This window comes from Biomphalaria glabrata, chromosome 3 (genome assembly GCF_947242115.1).
Source record: "Biomphalaria glabrata chromosome 3, xgBioGlab47.1, whole genome shotgun sequence".
NCBI classification, from domain to species: Eukaryota; Metazoa; Mollusca; class Gastropoda; family Planorbidae; genus Biomphalaria; species Biomphalaria glabrata.
Genome location: NC_074713.1, coordinates 37,396,367 through 37,415,393, shown reverse-complemented (window position 1 = coordinate 37,415,393; position 19,027 = coordinate 37,396,367). Strand labels below are relative to the sequence as shown.

Below are 19,027 nucleotides of genomic sequence, written 5' to 3'. Positions count from 1 at the left end.
TATAGTTTGTTTGATCAATATTATACTTCACAACTTTTCAACAAACTATTATAAGTGATCAACTCAGTAATGCTATTTTTCAGAATGCTGCGAATTACTTTAACTTAGTATCTAAAACCTCCTAATGGATTCTTAAACGAAACATCACAGACTAATGACAGAAATACACAACAAAGAGTCTTTAAAAAATGAGATGTAACCCACATGGTTGGTGAGAAAATAACAATGATTTAATGATATATAATACAACTAACATGGTCCACACAGTTTCACACCTTCAGATAAACATAAGAACAAAATACACCCAAGAGCAGATAACTTCTTTGATGTTAAAGAGGATAAAACAAAATAAGCATTTAAGTGATGTTGTTTTTTTTTGCTGGTTGATCAACTTCTGAGGAATCAATAATACTGAAAAAAAAAAGTTAGCGAAAGAAGACTTTATGTGGCCAGTGGATACCACCAGTCCTTGTCCCTCTTCCTGTACACATGATGTTATTTTAAAGAGTTGCATGGCTTTCATTTTGTTCTTTCTTTCATCACAAAGTCACTTGACTTCATCACAAAACATTTAGTCCACCACTTCATCAATCACCATACCGGTAGACTCTGTTAGTCCTTGACCAGCTGCACCTCCTGCACCAGCCATTGCCAACCTCTGAAAGAAATCAATGTCTTCTGTTTGTAACAAGAGTTAGATGAAGGAATATACTTTCTCTAGTAGCCATGCCATTTAGTAGACAACATTCAGGAATAATCTCTTCTTTAGGCCCTTCTGAAATAGTCAACTAATGTATATGTTCCTTTAAAATGTAACTATAACCTCAATACCATTTACAAGTAGTAGACTGTACAGAACTTTGTATATAACTTTTTGTTTGATTTGATTTGATTTGTTGATTTGAGGCACATCGGCACAATTTAGGCCATGTCGTGCCTGCAGTCCCTTAAGGACTACTCTCTCTCTAAACAGCAAGGGCCAGATTCTATACAGTAATATAATTAAAATTAAGGTCTATTCACAGTTAAAATAGTAAAGGTAGTAAAAATTTAAATATTTGGTAAAAATCTAATGTAGATAGTGTATGTTCACAAATTCAGAAATCACATCTTCGTAGATAGCCCCACTTCCCGAATAAAGCCCAGTACCTTCCCAGGGTCGACATTATTAAATAGTGTTTTTAGATTAGTGGCTCTAAAATGTTTCGCCCTGACATCCTGGTATCTGGGGCAATCAACGAGGATATGTTCCACGGTGAGGCGAGAGTCACAGTACTCGCAAAGTGGGGGCTCCTCTCTCTTCAGTACAAAAGAGTGCGTGATGTAGGTGTGGCCAATCCTAAGTCTGGACATGGTTGTGCTACCACGCCTTGTCAGACCCTTAGATGTGGGCCGCCACCTGACATCCGCCACAATCTGCCTGAGTTTACTGTGAGTCTCAGCCTCCCATCGGTTCTGCCACTCTCGATAGGTGGCAGAGGCAATACTTTGTCTCAGGTCCGAGTAGGGGATTTGGGTTCCTGACACCGCATGATTTAGGGCTCTCTTTGCTTCTCTGTCTGCGGCTTCGTTTCCCTCAATGCCAACATGGGAGGGGACCCAGATGAAGGTGACATCCCTACGGTCGGCTGTTATTAGGTCCAACAGCTTCAGGCTCTTATGTACCAATGGGATGTCAGTCTTCATCCGCCCCAAAGCTTGCAATGCAGATTTGGAGTCGGAGCAGATTATAAATTTCCTCCTTTCTGATGCTTTTACGGCCATAAGTGCAAGCAATATTGCGTGCAATTCGGCCGTAAAGATGGAGCAGCCATCGGGGAGTCTACGGGAGATTGTTTTGTTCCGAAAGGAGCAGGCACACGCGACCTTTCCCTCCATTTTGGATCCGTCTGTGTAGATGGTGCCACAATCTCCGTAGCTCTCCTGCAGTTCCCTAAAGTGGACTTGTAGTATGCTTGGGTCTGTATTTTCTTTTTTGAAATTAAGGAGGGATAAATTTAATTTGGGTTTATTCATTAGCCAAGGAGGATTCTGAGGGGTTTCTATTTTAGAGATTTGGTCAATGGGTGGGGTTAAATTTTGGATGGGTTCTCTCATTCGAAGGCCCAGCGGCTGTATGACGTTAGGCCTTCGATTGTATAATTCTACCTCTGTGGGGTTAAATATGGAGTCAAAAGCAGGGTTCGTGGGGTTGGATTTTAGCTTGACTATATACTGCATTGCAAGCTTTTTCATTCTTATATCCATGGGGAGTTCTCCAGCCTCCACATGGAGACTTGGGATAGGTGATGTACGAAACGCGCCGAGACAGAGACGCAGGGCAGCATTTTGTATTGGTTCCAGTATTTTTAGGTACGACTTCCTTGCTGCTCCATATATTATGGATCCGTAGTCTAGCTTGGATCGAATTAGACTCCGATAGAGCAGCAGCAAGGTATCTCTGTCAGCTCCCCAGTCCGTATGGCTGAGTACTCTTAGTATGTTTAATGACTTTTGGCATTTCTTCTTAAGTTCCTTAATGTGGGGGAGAAAATTAAATTTGGAATCTAAGGTGAGGCCTAAAAATTTTGTAGTTTTCACGACAGGGATCTTCTTTTTGTGTATAAATAGTTCAGGGTCTGGGTGGAGTCCCCTTAGATTACAAAAATGCATACTAACTGTTTTGGAGTCTGAGAATTTGAAACCATTATAGTTTGCCCAACCCTGAATTTTGTTTAAACATAACTGTAATTTCCTTTCTAAGGTGTTCATGTTTTTCCCATAAGTAAGAATGACAAAGTCATCAACATACAAAGAGCACTCTATGCCAGGGGACAGCGCATTTATGATGCTATTTATTTTAATGTTGAACAGGGTGACTGACAGAATGCTGCCCTGGGGTACACCCATTTCCTGGTCATGAGTGTCAGAAGCGGAGTTGCCCACTCGAACCTGAAATTTTCGATCTTTCAGGAATTCCTCCACAAAACGGGGGAGGTGTCCCTTAAGCCCCATAAGCGCCAGGTCACGTAGAATGCCATGTTTCCAGGTTGTGTCATAGGCCTTTTCTATATCGAAGAATACAGCTACTAGATGTTCTCTTCTGAGTAATGCATTTCTAATATAAGCTTCCAGCCTTACCAGGTGGTCAGTTGTTGTCCGCCCCTGCCGGAATCCGCACTGGTAGTTTGAGATCACTTTATTCCTTTCCAGGTACCAGACCAGCCTACTGTTAATCATTCTTTCCATGGTTTTGCAGATGCAGCTTGTTAGTGCTATTGGTCGATAGTTAGCTGGGTCAGAGCCGTCTCTTCCCGGTTTAGGTATCGGTATAACTGTGGCTTTCCTCCAGCTGTTTGGGAAAGCGCCTGTTTGCCACACACAGTTATAGACCCCTAGCAGGACTGCCAATGAGGGTTCGGGAAGGTGCTTGAGGAACTGGTAATGGATTTCGTCTTCTCCAGGCGCTGTGTCATGTGACTTGTCCAGCGATTCCCTCAGTTCTTCAAGTGAGAACGGTTTGTTGTAGTCTTCATTGTTCTCTGACCTGAAATCAATGGGGTGTCTTTCCTCCCTGGTTTTGACTTTTTGGAACTCTGGCGTGTAGTGTGCAGTGGATGATTTTTCTGCTATTGAGGATGCAAGGCAGTCAGCTATTTCTCTGGGGGACGTGACAGTTCGTCCTTGATTTTTCAAATGCCCTATTGCATTTGATTCTTTCCCTTTGATTCGCCTTACTGCCTTCCAAACCGCTCTAGCAGAAGTTTTGGCATCCAGACTGCCGACAAAACTTCTCCAGGAATTCCTTTTGGCTGACCGTATGGTTTGTCTAGCCTTTGCTCTAGCTATCCTGAATAGCTTTAGGTTTTCCTGGGAAGGATTCTTTATAAATGCAGCCAGTCGTTTTTTCCTATCACCAATAGCACTTTTGCAAGCTGTATCAAACCATGGTTTGCTAGGCCGTTTTGGATTTGCAGAGGTTAGGGGTACAACTTTCCTGGCTATACTTAGTAGCTTGCTAGCAAAGGTATCAGCTGGGTTCTGTTCATGGAGGATATTTTCTGTGATATCCTCAGAGCATCTTTTTTGGAATTGTTCCCAATCGGCCTTATTCAGTTTCCACCGCTGAGGTCGTCCCAATGAAGGGAGATTGTTAGTAATGATGATTGGGAAGTGATCACTTCCCCGTAGATCATTGCTAACTGACCATTTAAAGTCGTCCAGAAGTCCGGGGACGCATACGGTGAGGTCAATGCATGTGAATGATCCAGTTCCTGGGTGCAAGTAGGTCGGTGATGCATCATTAAGTATGCATAAATCATGTTGGAGGAAGATATCCTCCAGCATACGACCTCTTGTGTCGGTATTGTTGGATCCCCACATGGTGTTATGGGCATTGAAATCCCCAAGGATTAAATAAGGCCGGGGGAGTTGTTTCAATAGGTCCTCCATGTCTGTTCGGTTTAATGGAGCGCCTGGTGGTAGATACAGGCTGCAGCAAGTGATAACCTTGTGAAGGGTTATCCTAGCTGCTACGGCCTGTAGTGTGGTCTGTAGTTCTACCCTCTCATGGGGGATGCTATCCTTCACAAGGATACAGACTCCACCTGATGTTCTCTCTGCATCCTCAACATTCTTGGTGTAAGCACGGTAGCTTCGGAAGCTGATGCAATCTTTTAGAAATGTTTCCTGTAAGCAGACAGCTACAGGAGTCTCAGAGTCCATCAGTAGCTGCATTTCCTCGCAATTGGCCTTGAGGCCTCTACAATTCCACTGTACAATTCTGGAATCCATGGCTTATTCTAGATGACCTACTTGGAGCTATTTGGCCTTGGGAGGCCCCCGGGGGGGGTTTCCCTTTATTCCAGTGACCTTGGTATTTTTATTCTTGGGTTTGGATGGAGAGGAGGACAACCCCCTTTTGGGGGAAGTCTTTCTCTCTGGAGAGGGGAGATCCCTCTGGTTAGAGCGGAGGTTATTTCCTCCTCTCTCACCTCGGGCATCCTCTCCGCTTTGATTTCTCCCCTTAGGGAGTTGGTCAACCTCTAACTCAGTAGAGGTTGGGGTGTCTGGCTGGGTTCTCTGAGGAGAACCTGTGTCAGACATGATGTCTCCGGGTTCTCCCGGAGTATTGGTTTTGACATGCTGCTCAGTCTCCATGCTCTCATCAGCGAGCACAGAGAACCTGTTCTTTAGCATGACAACAGGGCTTTCTTGTTTCTTCAGAGGTGTGTTCTTTGGCGGTGTTTTCTTCTGAGTTGGGGGAGGAGGAGGGGGTGGTGGGGTCAATGTGTCCGTCTGTGTGGCTATGGATCTTCCTTTCTTAGCAACAGCCTGGGCGTAGGTCTTTGTCAAGCCGAATTGACCCTTGGGTAGGGCCAGTACAGCCGATTTCGCCTGGCTAAAGGTACATCCGTTTCTTGCCTTGTACTCCTGCACGGCAACCTCCTGTTTCCACACAGGGCAGTCCTTGGAGTAGGCTGAGTGGCCAGCTTGACAGTTTGGGCATTTGAACTGGGCTGTGCAGCCCTTGTCCTCATGACCCTCTCCAGCACATCTGGCACACACAGTGTTCCTCTTACAGACTGCCGCGCCGTGTCCATAACCCTGGCACTTGAAGCACCTCATGGGGTTAGGTATGTAGGGCCTCACTGGAACTCGTAGGTATCCTGCCTTCACATACTCTGGCGGTGTCCTAGTTCCGAATGTGAGGATAATAGTGGCGGTTTTGACCTCCTCACCCTCCCTGCGCCTGGTAATGCGCCGGGCATGGGTGACTCCTTCAATGCCCTCCACTATTTCCTTCTCGGAACATTCCAGTAGGTCCCTAGAGCTGATTACACCTCTGCTGGTGTTCAGACTCTTGTGTGGCATGACTTCCACTTGGAGATCACAGAGTCTTCTGCATCTTAAAAGCCCATCAGAGTGTGTCTTGCTGTCTACTTCTACAAGGAGTTCCATTGTTTTGTGTAGCTTAGACACACTCTTGGGCTCTCCCACTACTGACTTGAGTCCCTTATAGATAATAAAAGGGCTCAACTTGGTCAGGCTTTTTCCCTCCTCTGTGCATCTAACCACCAGAAATGATGGCCAGGTGGCACAGCTTTTTGCGACCTCCTCTTTTTTATCGTCAATTCGTCGTTTCTTGCCCAGACATAGGTCTGGGGCAAGTAGTTTTGTGTGTGTTTTTTGGTCCATATATAGTTTGGTTAATTCGGCATCTGTGCTCCCCACCCGCCATCGAGTCCAACAAGGGGACGGGCCATTCGGATGTCCAGAATGAGCCCGCCAGGGCTACACAGGTGCTATACTCAGTCAGCTGCTACATCGGACATGTGTCCAATACAGCAGCTCCCTGATTGACCCTCCAGCCACCGCCCTCCAGCATAGGTCGACGACCTATGCTGGTAGCTCGGCATGACCAGCCGGTTGACCCAGAGCGGGCCATCTGGGTCTCAGGTCTAGGGGAACTTGGAGCCAAAGTATTGTGTTGTTGTGGTTTATCCTCAGATAGCCACCACTCAAACACCAGGATCTCTTTATCCCCCCTTACCCGTCGCAGTCCACGGCAAACGGACTGGTCTAGGACGTAGTGAGAATTTAAAGTTAAGGAGACAGTGTGATGATCAATGAAGGCAGACTTAGGAAAAGAGGAGGCAGACACAATGATAGAACAGAAGTAGGGCACTTTTGAGCTCCAAAAGTGCTAAGGAAAGAGGAGCGCAGTTTAACGTCATGTCTCGGGACGGTTATAACTTTTTGTTTCATATTCATTTGAACAAAGGGCGGGACATGTAGTCCGCATGCCAGACAATCGCCTTCCCAAAGGACTTCTGTACGGGGAGTTGTGTGCAGGAAAGCGCTCTGAGGGGGGGGGGGGGGTCAATACAAGCGCTATAAAGACACCCTCAAGAGCTACTTCAAGGAGTGTGATATTGACATTCACGGCTGGGAAGCACTAGCTCTCGATTGCTCCTCATGGCATGAAGCTGTGAGTCTCGGAGTCTCGAGATTTGAAGCAAGAAGAGTAGCCAGGGTGAAAGAGCTCTAAACCAACAAAAAGCTAAGAGAGGAAGCAGGCCTATTTGCAACTGACCAAGTGAGCATTGGACTTTACAGTCATCTTCAAGTTCATGAGAAATGTGCTCATCTTCTATTACAAAGGAGGAGCTATGTGTAGTCAGAACTTCTTCTCTTTAACTTTAATTCTCTCATGTACAATTTTTTTTTAAATACACGTAATAGCACAGAAAAAACTATTTAGGCATGTTGCTAAAAGACTAAGTAGGTCTGTTGTTCATATGACTATGTATGCCTTGTGTCAAAAAATTAAGCAGGTCTGTTTTTTCTTATATATATAGAACTTCAGAAAAGAAATACCTTGAAGTAAAAATACACCCTAAGGAACAAACTCATAAAATCAAGTTAACCATTTGACAACTACAGTCGCCGGCAATCAACGATTTTGAGTTGTTTCGCATTGCTAGTTTTTAAATAACTATTTATACCTTTACAAACTCTGACCTAGAGTGATAGAGACACTATTTTTAGGTGTTTATTTGGTATCTGCAGCATGATGGAATGGATTTTATATGATTTTTTGAAAATTACCTTTTTTTTGCCAGCCTACAAAATGGAACATATTTAGGCTTATGTGTAGGCTTTAATGGAATAAGATTTTAAAGGGAATATTAATGTTTCAGCTGTAGAATAAAGATATAATGATTGGGGTAAGTGATTTAGAGCCATTTGAGACAGACAGTAGTAAAAATGAATAAAAAAATCGATGCTAGATACAATATTGATTGTTAGATCTTGTCTAATGGGAGATTGGAAGGCAACTAAATATGACATGATATTTTAATGTTTTTGAGCTCTGTAGGCCTATTTATGACTTCAAACATGATGCTTAACCACAGGTCTATTTTTCTCTATTATAAAAATAAGGTTTTTGTTAGGTTTTATTAGTTCTTTTTTTAGTAAAAAAATTTGATTTTTTAAAATAACTGATACAGAGTTATATCCCTTCTCTTAGGGATGGGGGAGTTTCTGACAACTGCTTAGTGGTGAAATGGTTAAATGATTATTTGAGAAGAATGTTTGAACGAAAAAAAATAGGCTAACCGTTTTTGTTGCAAGACATCCAGAAAAATCTAAAGTCTAGGAACACCAAACCCTCTTTCACACAAATCAATATACAGAAAAATAAAAGTACAAAATAAAGACTACACAATAACCCATGAAATATTACTTAGTGGTAGTTATTTTTATATTGTTCCACTGAAGTCTTTAATTTTTATAAAGTAATATTTTTTTAGTTTGGAATGTATAAATTATTTGCATATGTTAAAAGGTTCAATATAAATTGGAGATCTATATTAAGAAAGATAAGAAAATTTATTTCCAATATTTTTTTGTGACTTGGTTTAAAAAGGATTTACAGGAAACTGATCATCAAAAACATTTTTACAAAGCTAATATCAACTCACTCTGTCTTGGTAAAAAGTTTCTCCCACACCCTATCTCAAATCAAATTATCCATTGGTGAAGACAATGCACGTATCAATTTTAAAATTTACCAATTAGTCAATTGATTACTGGTAATTAATTATTTTGTTTGAAACCGACCAGGGAAATGAATTCTTATCTAATCAGAGATATATATTTGGGTTTTTGTCTCCTTAGAGAACTGTCTAGAAATGATTTCTCCCACGCCCATTCTAGGATCAAGTTAAAACTCTGAAAATTATTTATTAATCAGTTAGTCAATTAATTATTTTAATATCAAAAAGGAAAAATAGTTTCTACATTACTGAAAGATATAGTTGTAAAAAGTGTTCTTCCCCTTATATAAGATTTTTTTTACATTTTTTTTTTATTTAGCTTGTTAGAAACTAGTTTTAAAATTTACAATAATCCTGTAGGATTAGTACATGGATGCAAGCAACAGAGCCCCGTTTTGCCTGCAAGGAGGGGTTGGCAACCCCAAAAAACCTGCAAGCATGATGTCTCTTATATCTTCACGACATAAATAAAACATTTACCGCTATATATATATATAAATATATATATATATATATATATGTGTGTGTGTGTGTATATATATATATATATGTGTGTGTGTGTATATATATATATCTTTAAATACAAACTATAAATACTAAGCTTTTAAGCTTTTACTTAAATTACTATAATGTTCATGTATGTTTGAACATTTCATTTTTTTATATATAATATGCACATAGATAGGCCTAACTAGTACTACTACTATATTAGTACAAATAAAACTTTGTAGCACCTATGTTAAAAGTTAACTCTATTTCAAATAGAAGACTTAATAGATCTAAATATTTATTGGCTGACAGAGTATAGAACTAGTTAACTGGATCTTCTCACTAATAGTAGCTTAGAGTACTTAGACTGATTTTTATACCAGATATCTAGAGATCTATGCGATGTCATTTTTATTCTATGATAATAGTAACAGAGCAGATCCATAAATTTACACCTATCTATATTTAGGTTTAATAAAGAAATTAGTAAGTATTAAGTATTAGAGATCTATACATACAATAGTCTCTGAGTCTAAGTCTAGACTTCAACTTGTCTAGACTTTCCGAGACTAGAGCTGAGTTGACTAGATATTAGATTTTCTCTAGATTTAGGTCTAGACTAGATCTAGACCTAAATCCAAATTATATCCTCTAGATTTAGATCTTAAAGTTAGATCTAGACACTAATCACTCATCTAGTAATAGAAAATGCTAGATGATAGAAGTCTATAGCCTTATAGATAGATATAATATTCTACTAGTAAAGTATAGATCTTATTAAATCTAGATTCTAGATCTAATAATAAAAAACTTATTTTAAAAAAGCCAAGACTATTATTATCTATATAAGTTTTATAACTTTCAATAATAATACTATCATTATTCATACGGCAATGATACGGTACGTAATTTCGCATTTTCACGTTCAACTTCTAAAATCATTTTAAATGTAGAAATAGATCTCTAGACTAGATCTAGCCTCTAGGTCTGGTTTCAATTTTTATGCCGGCAGATCAAACTTATTAGAATTAGATCTACTTAGTAAATTAGGCATCTCAGGCCGGGGCCATACGGATTTGTTTCTAACTTTTGTTTACGTTTTTGATACAAAGCGAAAATTCGGAAATTAACGCATGCGCCGTAACTTAAGAATTGTAACTTCCTGTCTTTCTTTGAATTCGACTTATTAAGTTTTAGTTTGAAAGATCAAAACGTGAATGTGAAAAAACAAAAAAAAAGTCAGATACAGAGCCGGCAATCAGTCGGACTGGCGTTTGCCGGCAAGCTTTTTTTTTTTTTACTTCGATTTTGCCGGCTATAGCCGGCGATCTTGCATCCATGGATTAGTAGAACTTTTAAAAAGATGGATCCCTACACATTTCTACTACTTCACACTGCTTTGTCAACTAAAAAAAGTTGTTTTTTTTTGTTTTATATCACATGCTTTGTATTGATGATCTACTTTGTTTGTGGTAATTCTAAATCTTAAAAACTCTAAATGACTTATAGAAGAGAAAAGGCTCCATAACAATAAAAGTAGATTTTTAAAAAAGCTTTGCAGGCTAATTTGTATTTAGTACATATGATTAATAAATAAAGCAAGAACACTTTTTTATGTATGTCCCAAATAGGAATCAAAACCATTTGATCAAGCTGGATAAAATTTGACAAGAACATTCCTTAGATTACAACTGAGACCTTAGTGAATGTTAAATGTCCCTCCCACAACCGGAGAACCCTAAAAATAAAAAAATACCTAAATTTATCAAAAATGGAAGCTTTTTAACAAATCAGGTAATCTTATTTTTTAAGTATTTTATAGTAGCTATAATTATGTCGGCTAAACCCCATTTTCATTTTCGTGTGAAAATTTTAAAATTTTTAAGGGAACATCTCGCCATGTTAGATATAGAGCTAAATTCAATGCACTAGATCATTCATTTACAAACTAAGGCCCACAGGCCATATCCGGCTTGTGTTATTTCAATGTGTATCATATCAGATGATTTATTATTATATACATATTAATTAACAAATTATCTTACCGCTCCAACAGAAGGTAACTTCTGTACTAGCAAAGTAAACACCTGAGGTGGTAGAGTCTGCTGTAGAACTTGGAGCAAGTGTTGTGGCTGGCCACATACAGCCACAGCATTGCTCAGGTGCTCAACACCTTCCTCGATATCCCCTGGAGAAGAAATCATCAACAAATTCATTTTCAACAGAGTTATGGAGGAGAAATTAACAAATTCATTTCCAACAGAGTTATGGAGAAGAAATCATCAACTAATTCATTTCCAACAGAGTTATGGAGGAGAAATCATTAACAAATTCATTTCCAACAGAGTTATGGAGGAGAAATCATTAACAAATTCATTTCCAACAGAGTTATGGAGAAGAAATCATTAACTAATTCATTTCCAACAGAGTTATGGAGAAGAAATCATTAACAAATTCATTTCCAACAGAGTTATGGAGGAGAAATCATTAACAAATTCATTTCCAACAGAGTTATGGAGGAGAAATTAATAAATTCATTTCCAACAGAGTTATGGAGGAGAAATCATTAACAAATTCATTTCCAACAGAGTTATGGAGGAGAAATTAATAAATTCATTTCCAACAGAGTTATGGAGAAGAAATCATTAACAAATTCATTTCCAACAGAGTTATGGAGGAGAAATTAACAAATTCATTTCCAACAGTTATGGAGAAGAAATCATTAACAAATTCATTTCCAACAGAGTTATGGAGGAGAAATTAACAAATTCATTTCCAACAGAGTTATGGAGGAGAAATTAACAAATTCATTTCCAACAGTTATGGAGAAGAAATCATTAACAAATTCATTTCCAACAGAGTTATGGAGGAGAAATTAATAAATTCATTTCCAACAGAGTTATGGAGGAGAAATCATTAACAAATTCATTTCCAACAGAGTTATGGAGGAGAAATTAACAAATTCATTTCCAACAGAGTTATGTAGAAGAAATCATCAACTAATTCATTTCCAACAGAGTTATGGAGAAAAAATCATCAACTAATTAATTTCCAACAGAGTTATGGAGAAAAAATCATCAACTAATTAATTTCCAACAGAGTTATGGAGGAGAAATCATCAACTAATTAATTTCCAACAGAGTTATGGAGAAGAAATCATCAACTAATTAATTTCCAACAGAGTTATGGAGAAGAAATCATCAACTAATTAATTTCCAACAGAGTTATGGAGAAGAAATCATCAACTAATTCATTTCCAACAGAGTTAATACAATCACAAAAATGTTTAACATCAAATTTCGTGAGTGATTTGTACACTAACTATTGTTTTCAGCTTTTCATTTTAAGTACCGTCATTATAATGTACAATAGTATAAAAAAGTAAAAACGTATTAATTTGATTGAAATTTTAGAGAATAAACCAAAAAATGCAACTCATACAAGTGGTGCCCACCAAAAAAGTCAGGCTTGATGACCTTAGTAAGTTAACAATGTATGTGTTTAGTAAAAATTGTACAAAAACAATGAATTATAGTTACCACTTGCAAGTTTCTCCTCTCCAATCTGTACCTCTTGTAAGAAAAATCTTTGCATCGCTTCAGGATTTGTTAAGTCAGGTAACTATAAAAAAAAAAAAAATTTACGGATTTTTTTAAGCTTCTCAAGGTTAAGGCATTACTTTGTCAACCCTTAACTCAATAAATGGAAGCTAACTATTGATCCATTGATAACTACTGTTACTTTTATTTTTTAAATTACAAGATTTGGCAGAAAAATATAGATATTATTATATATTGTATTTTTTTTATATATATATTATTAATGAAGCATGATATTTTGGCACATACATTTGGTGATAAATGTTCATTTTATTATGTGTTTACAAAGTATAATACATATCTATGTTTTATATGTGTGTTTGTTTATAAATATTGTTTTGTCACGAAGAATAATATAATTTTTTAGGATAAATGTTAATTTTGTAATTATTGCTATGCCACTTGAAATCTAAATGTTGTGTTGGTTCTAATATTGTCCATTAATCAATGTGGCTTATCATTTTATGCAAATATATGTGAGAGAGATATATATTGTATACTATATATATTTAATAATTCTAGCTTGTTAAAAAAAAAATTTAGAAAATATGTAATTTGTAATTTTTTTTTAACCCATTAGCTCTGATTTCTGGTTTGAAAAATCCTCAACATACCCTAGGCAAGGCAAGTCTAAATTCTAACAAATAAAATTGCAAAAAAAAATATAAAAATTTAAGATCTAATTCAATAAACATTAAAAAATAGAACAATATGTCTGCTTTCAAAAAGTATGTATACTTTTAATACCTTTAGAATATAATAATGCTTTAAAAATAATAAATTTCCTGGGTATGAGCTTAATCACTAGGGTATGGGCACTTTTGTTTTTAAAAATTCTCAGATAAAAAATGAGCTCTTCTTACAGTAAAATTTAAAAACTGCTGCTACTGCTTATAATTGTATTAGTTTACTTTCCAAAATGTCCAAAAAATTTGTAACAATTTTTTTCCCTTATGCGACCAAAGTTTTCATTTTAAAAATTTGAGTAGATCTGAGAACTGAAACTAATACCAAGAACTTAAAACAGGAAGTAGTGCAAGTGTAATAATTGGAATGAAAAATAAGCTAGAAGATACATTTTAAAAAGTTATCGTGTTCATTATATAAAATATCTTTATACACTTACCCTAGTAACTCCACCTCTAGCCTTTTCTTCTTTTGCTAATTTTCTTCCTATAATTGAATAATAAAAAGAAAAAAGAAACTTAAACATCAAACAAAACTCTTAATAGCTATTATATAAAATAAATATTGATTAAAATTGTGTGTTTTTGTTTTAAAAATAATAAAATCTGAGGAAAAGAAACAAATGATGAAAAGGCATAGGTATAACAAACTCCAACATTTCAAAATGATCTAGGACCAGGGAGCATACATTTCTGATGCAAAGCCATGCCTGTATTGTTCATAAGAATCACCCAGAACAAAAGCTGGATTTAAAAAGTCATGTGTCACTAAAAAGTATTGACTGAAATTTAACCTATTAATCCTGAACATAAACAGGAGAATACTAAAAATTCAGCCTTAAAGCCTTAGATATAAGAAGCTAGAGAAAGCTGTTAATAATATCTAAAGAGATGATATTTTCAATGATGCAAGGCTGATTAGTTTGAATTTTTATGTTTATGATAACTTCTTGGCAACTGTTAACAAAATGAATGTGAGCCTTTATATAATAGTAGTAAAATATAGTATAGCTACATCACAACATTATCAGGAAATGGAAAGACTTTTTTTAGGGACTAAGAAATATTATTAAATTTGAGACATCCAATAATTTCTAATGTATAGTCAATTTTTTTTATTCAGCAGTTTATTTTAATTCTATCATTATATAAAATTAAACTTCTATTATTCTTGCTGTATTGCACTACATGTCTGCATTATTTTATATGTATACCAATTTAGGTTTACTTATAACTGTGTTCAGTTTTATTAATGCTAAAAAGAATACTTAAGGTTCATATCCAGAGTTACGATTTGTAACACTAGTCTGCTTTTTATGTCAATGATATCCCCTTCTGAGATTCCTTGCTTTTAAGCTTAGAGAATATATGGTAATAGTTGTGTACAAATAGTTTATTAGCAGAAGCATAGATCTATAGATCTATTATTATATAATCTAATTAAAACAGGATATAGAAAAAAAAAGAATTTTAGGGATAAGTAGCATTATAGCAGAAATAATTCAGTTTATTGAACATCTTGATATAATATAGATCTATTATATATGGATTTAGTCTGAATTTAGATGCTCTATAAATAAATCTAGATCTATTACTATAATTCTATTTATTCTATACTATAAATTTAGATTATTCTAGATCTACTATTAATTATAATTTAAAATTGATATTGTCTAGATATATAGATTATATAATAGATCTATAATATATAGATCTATAATTGTTTAGATCTTGAATTAAATTTATAAATCTACAGAGTACAAGTTGATCTCTAGGGGTTGTGACTATCTAGAAAATCTACTACAATGGCTACTAGATTCTAGATCTATCTAGTTCTAGTATATTCTTTGTTCAACTGTTCACTATATCTATTTTTTAGACTTTTACTTCAACTTGACTTCACTTATTAAGTTATTATTAACGTCATCATCTTATGAGAGCCATTCATTTATTATTTACATCTAGAAATCTAATCTATAATTAGTGTATAATGTCAATACTAATAACTATAGCGTATAGAGTAACTAAATCTATACTTATACTATTATTTACTATAGAAGACTAGACAGAGTAGGATTTTAGTATATAATATAAATATTGTTACGTATTTCTGAATTTTCTGGCTAGATGTATTAGTTGGCACACAAATAAAAACACAGCAAAGAACTTGACGACTAAACTTTCAGTTTCATATAACTTTAATGACTATTAACTCTAACAATTCGTTACTGTAACATGTAGCGTAGAAGACTGTACAATATCTGTCAGTTTACAGTTAGCTATACTTCGTTGCAATTCATCTCTTCACTTCGTTGCAATTCATCTCTTCTCAACTTTCCTCGAGCCATATTCCACAGAACAGACCAATGACACACTTCCCAGTGTCGCTCCAGGTCTCCCAAAGCTGAACCAAGTCGTACTCAAGTCTACCGAATCAGAGCCGCACACGTCTTACATCGACTGTATCGACTGTAACGGCTCAAGTCCACTGTAGTTCGCTGTATAGACTTTAACGACAGTAGTCCACTCCAGTTAACTCTACCCTAGTTAACTTGCATCGAGTCGTACACATTTCTCTTCCACAGAGCCGCACACGTCTTACATAGTCTGTCTCGACTGTAACGGCTCACTCACGACTCCATACGACTGACTTTCACATTAACTCTCTGGCTTATATAGAGTCCCTAATCGCTTGTCCAAAGTTGCACAAACATGGCTAGTATCCTCTGGAATAACACATGAGGAAACGTCACATCCTGTCTTTGTTTATACATGTAGATTCCAGAAAACATTGGCTGCAGTGTCATCTTGCCGGGGTCACAAGTTGTGACCTCTATCTGTCACTGGACATTTGTAACAATATAGATGCTAGATCTAGACGCTACTAAGACACTAAGTATATAGATATAAGAATAGGAGTAGTTTTAGTACAGTTTAGGCTTTTAAACTTTTAGATCTAGATCTATACTAGATTCTACTAATTCTAGAATCTAGAATGACTAGATCTAAATCTATAGTACTATAGTCTAGATTAGAATTTAGATTTATCATTAGATCTACACAATCTAGACTTTATTTAATAAGATGCTGACAAAGTTCTATATACTCTAGTCTAACTAGACTTAACAATATTTGGATCTAGATCTCATCTAGATTCTAAATCTATGAATTTTTTATGTTAAAAGAATAAAAGTAAAATTAAAAGTTTCATCATTTTGATTCATAATCACAATGAGATTTAATAATGATAATTCATACTTTCTCTTAATTTTTTCTTGAAGTCGGGATCACTACGACGTTTCCTATCATAATAAAAACAATAACCAATAAAACAAATTCCTGCACTTGCGGCCGCAATCCCTATGGTAGTTCTTGACAGCATGATAAATTAATATAATCTAATATTTTCTACTTTCTACTCATTTAGATTTTACAAACAACTTCAGTCTTGCTGACCGCTACATGAAAGGAAATAGCTCTTTTCTGTTGTGAGGTTTTAACATTATACATGGCTTGGAATAGATTTCTGTCACAATATCAAACTACATCATCTAAATCCATTTCTAGATCTTCCGTTAGAATTTTAACAATAGATGTCCGGTATTATTTGAAAAGTTTTGGATATATATATATATATCCCCCCCCCCCGAAAAAATCCTGGCTACGCCCATAGATATAGCATGAAATGGATTATCTGAATTGTCCTGAATCAGCCAGGAAAACCAACGACTGATAAACATGCATGCCTACAATATGACACATGCTTACGTGTAGGACGTAATTATACTTCTCTTTTATAACGTTAATAATGTATAAGATAACATATATATGTAATATAATGAATTTTTGACCCTGAGACCTCAGAGGGTTAGGGTATACAACATGGGCGTAGCCAGGGGGGGGTCCCGAAATGAAATCCACCCCCCTGCCGGGGGGGGGATCGGAATTTAATGACTGATTATTTGCTTTGATTTTGTTTATTTTAGGTGAGATTTTAATACTAAACCATCACTTGCACCAGCACAACCAAGGGGGATTCGAGTTTAAAACCCCCTACCCTAGGGCTTCTATAAAGCAAAACAAAAAAAAATGCAAACGACAATCCACAAATTCTAAGAGCACAGTTAAAGAAGATTTTGATTTAAAAACCCCCTCCAAAATTTACGATAAACCCCCTCTTCAATATAAAAAAAAAGCAAATTACACACTAAAAATTCTATGAGCGTAGCCAAAGGGGTTTTGAGTTTACCTCTCCCCTCTTCAGTAGAGTTTGAAGCTAAAAAAATACCTCTTCAATATAAAAAAAAGCAAATTACTCACTGTAAAATCTATGAGCGTAGCTAAAAGGGGTTTTGAGTTTAAACCCCCAGCCAGCGGGGTTTGAAGCTAAAAAATACATCTTCAGTGTAAGAAAAAAAGCAAATTACGCACTCAAAATGCTATGAGCCTTGCCAAAAGGGGTTTTGAGTTTTAACCCCCCTTCAGAGAAGTTTGATGCTAAAAAATACCTCTTCAATATAAAAAAAGCAATTACACACTAAAATTATTTAAGCGTAGCCAGTTCAATTGGGGGTTTTGAGTTTAAACCCCTCTCCAACAGATGGCTTTTTTTTTTAAGTTTAAAACCTCTCCAGATGAATTTTAGTTTAAAATCCCCCTACAGAGCGTTTTGAGGTGGAAAACCTCTATCTTTAATATTATTCTAAAGCAAACTACAGTTACTAAATTATATTACCGTAGCTAAATGGGGTTTTGAATTAAAAAAACAACAGAGATTTTTTAGTATAAAACCCCCAACAGACGATAAAACTTCCCTTTTCGGTATAAAATCTAAAGCAAACTACAGTCACTTAATTACAAGAGCGTATTCAAGAGAGGTTACACATTTCTACGGTGGCGGGGCTCCATTAATAAAGTGCAGTGAATAGTCATCTGCCGAAATAGAAAAACACTAAATGTGGCTCAACAAAGATGGCTAAGACAGATTTTAGGAGTCAGTTATAGAGATCGGGTCTAAATCAAAGAAATCCTATGCCGAACTGGGAGTCAACCCCTTAGTAAAATTGTGACAAAGCGTTGCATGAGGTTTGCGGGACATGTTCTCCGACAAAATGAATTACGCATAAAAAGAGTTGCGATGACATCCTAGTACAACTTGGCGCCACACATTCAGTGAGGTCCTCAGAGCAGGTGGGAAGAGGCTTCAGTCATTACCACTGACAGATTTTTGTGGAAATAGCTTGACGGCAAATGCACCGAACGGCGCGGGAGGGTCTAAGTCAGTAAGAATAGCACATTAGTTTTTTTTAAATAAAACTTTTTAATAGCAGGAAAATGCACTGTAGATACCTCAGAATATGCATTTTGTTGGCTTTCAATACCAGAAATAGTGCTTGGCGGCGGGGCTCTGCCCCGCGCTTTTGGAGCTTCTAGCGCTACCCCAGAGCCCCTTGCTGGCAATGGCGGGAAATCTACAATTTTCCCACTAACTCCAGGAAGAACCTATTCTAGGGCACACATAAATACGTATAATTTTTTTTTTCGCGGAAGGGGTTTCTCCCCCCCCCCCTTCCGAAAAAATATCCTGGCTACGCCCATGGTATACAATGTAATATCAAATGCACGCATAAGTTAACACAGGCGCCCACCAAGAGGCTGTGACATCGCAAATGTGGTTCATTTTGTACACCAATGATTTTCAATCCGATAG

General features: G+C 36.6%; 1 protein-coding gene across 1 annotated transcript; it reads right to left on the bottom strand.

The window, feature by feature from the left end:
• Positions 1–207: 207 nt before the first annotated feature.
• Positions 208–17,047, bottom strand: LOC106079824 (mitochondrial import receptor subunit TOM20 homolog). Its single transcript, XM_056024870.1, has 5 exons — positions 16,576–17,047; positions 13,758–13,804; positions 12,572–12,653; positions 11,078–11,220; positions 208–658 (listed from the first exon to the last, which is right to left on the bottom strand). Exons 1-5 carry the CDS (start codon positions 16,697–16,699, stop codon positions 572–574), a joined length of 483 nt encoding a protein of 160 aa, XP_055880845.1. The 5' UTR covers positions 16,700–17,047; the 3' UTR covers positions 208–571.
• Between the last annotated feature and the right edge of the window lie 1,980 nt (positions 17,048–19,027).

Coding starts and splice junctions, on each gene's coding strand:
- LOC106079824 (XM_056024870.1), bottom strand. CDS start 16,699: ATGCTGTCAAGAACTACCATAGGGATTGCGGCCGCAAGTGCAGGAATT. Junction 13,805..16,575: donor CAAGAAAAAATTAAGAGAAA/GTATGAATTATC, acceptor ATTCAATTATAG/GAAGAAAATTAGCAAAAGAA. Junction 12,654..13,757: donor CTAGAGGTGGAGTTACTAGG/GTAAGTGTATAA, acceptor TTTTTTTTATAG/TTACCTGACTTAACAAATCC.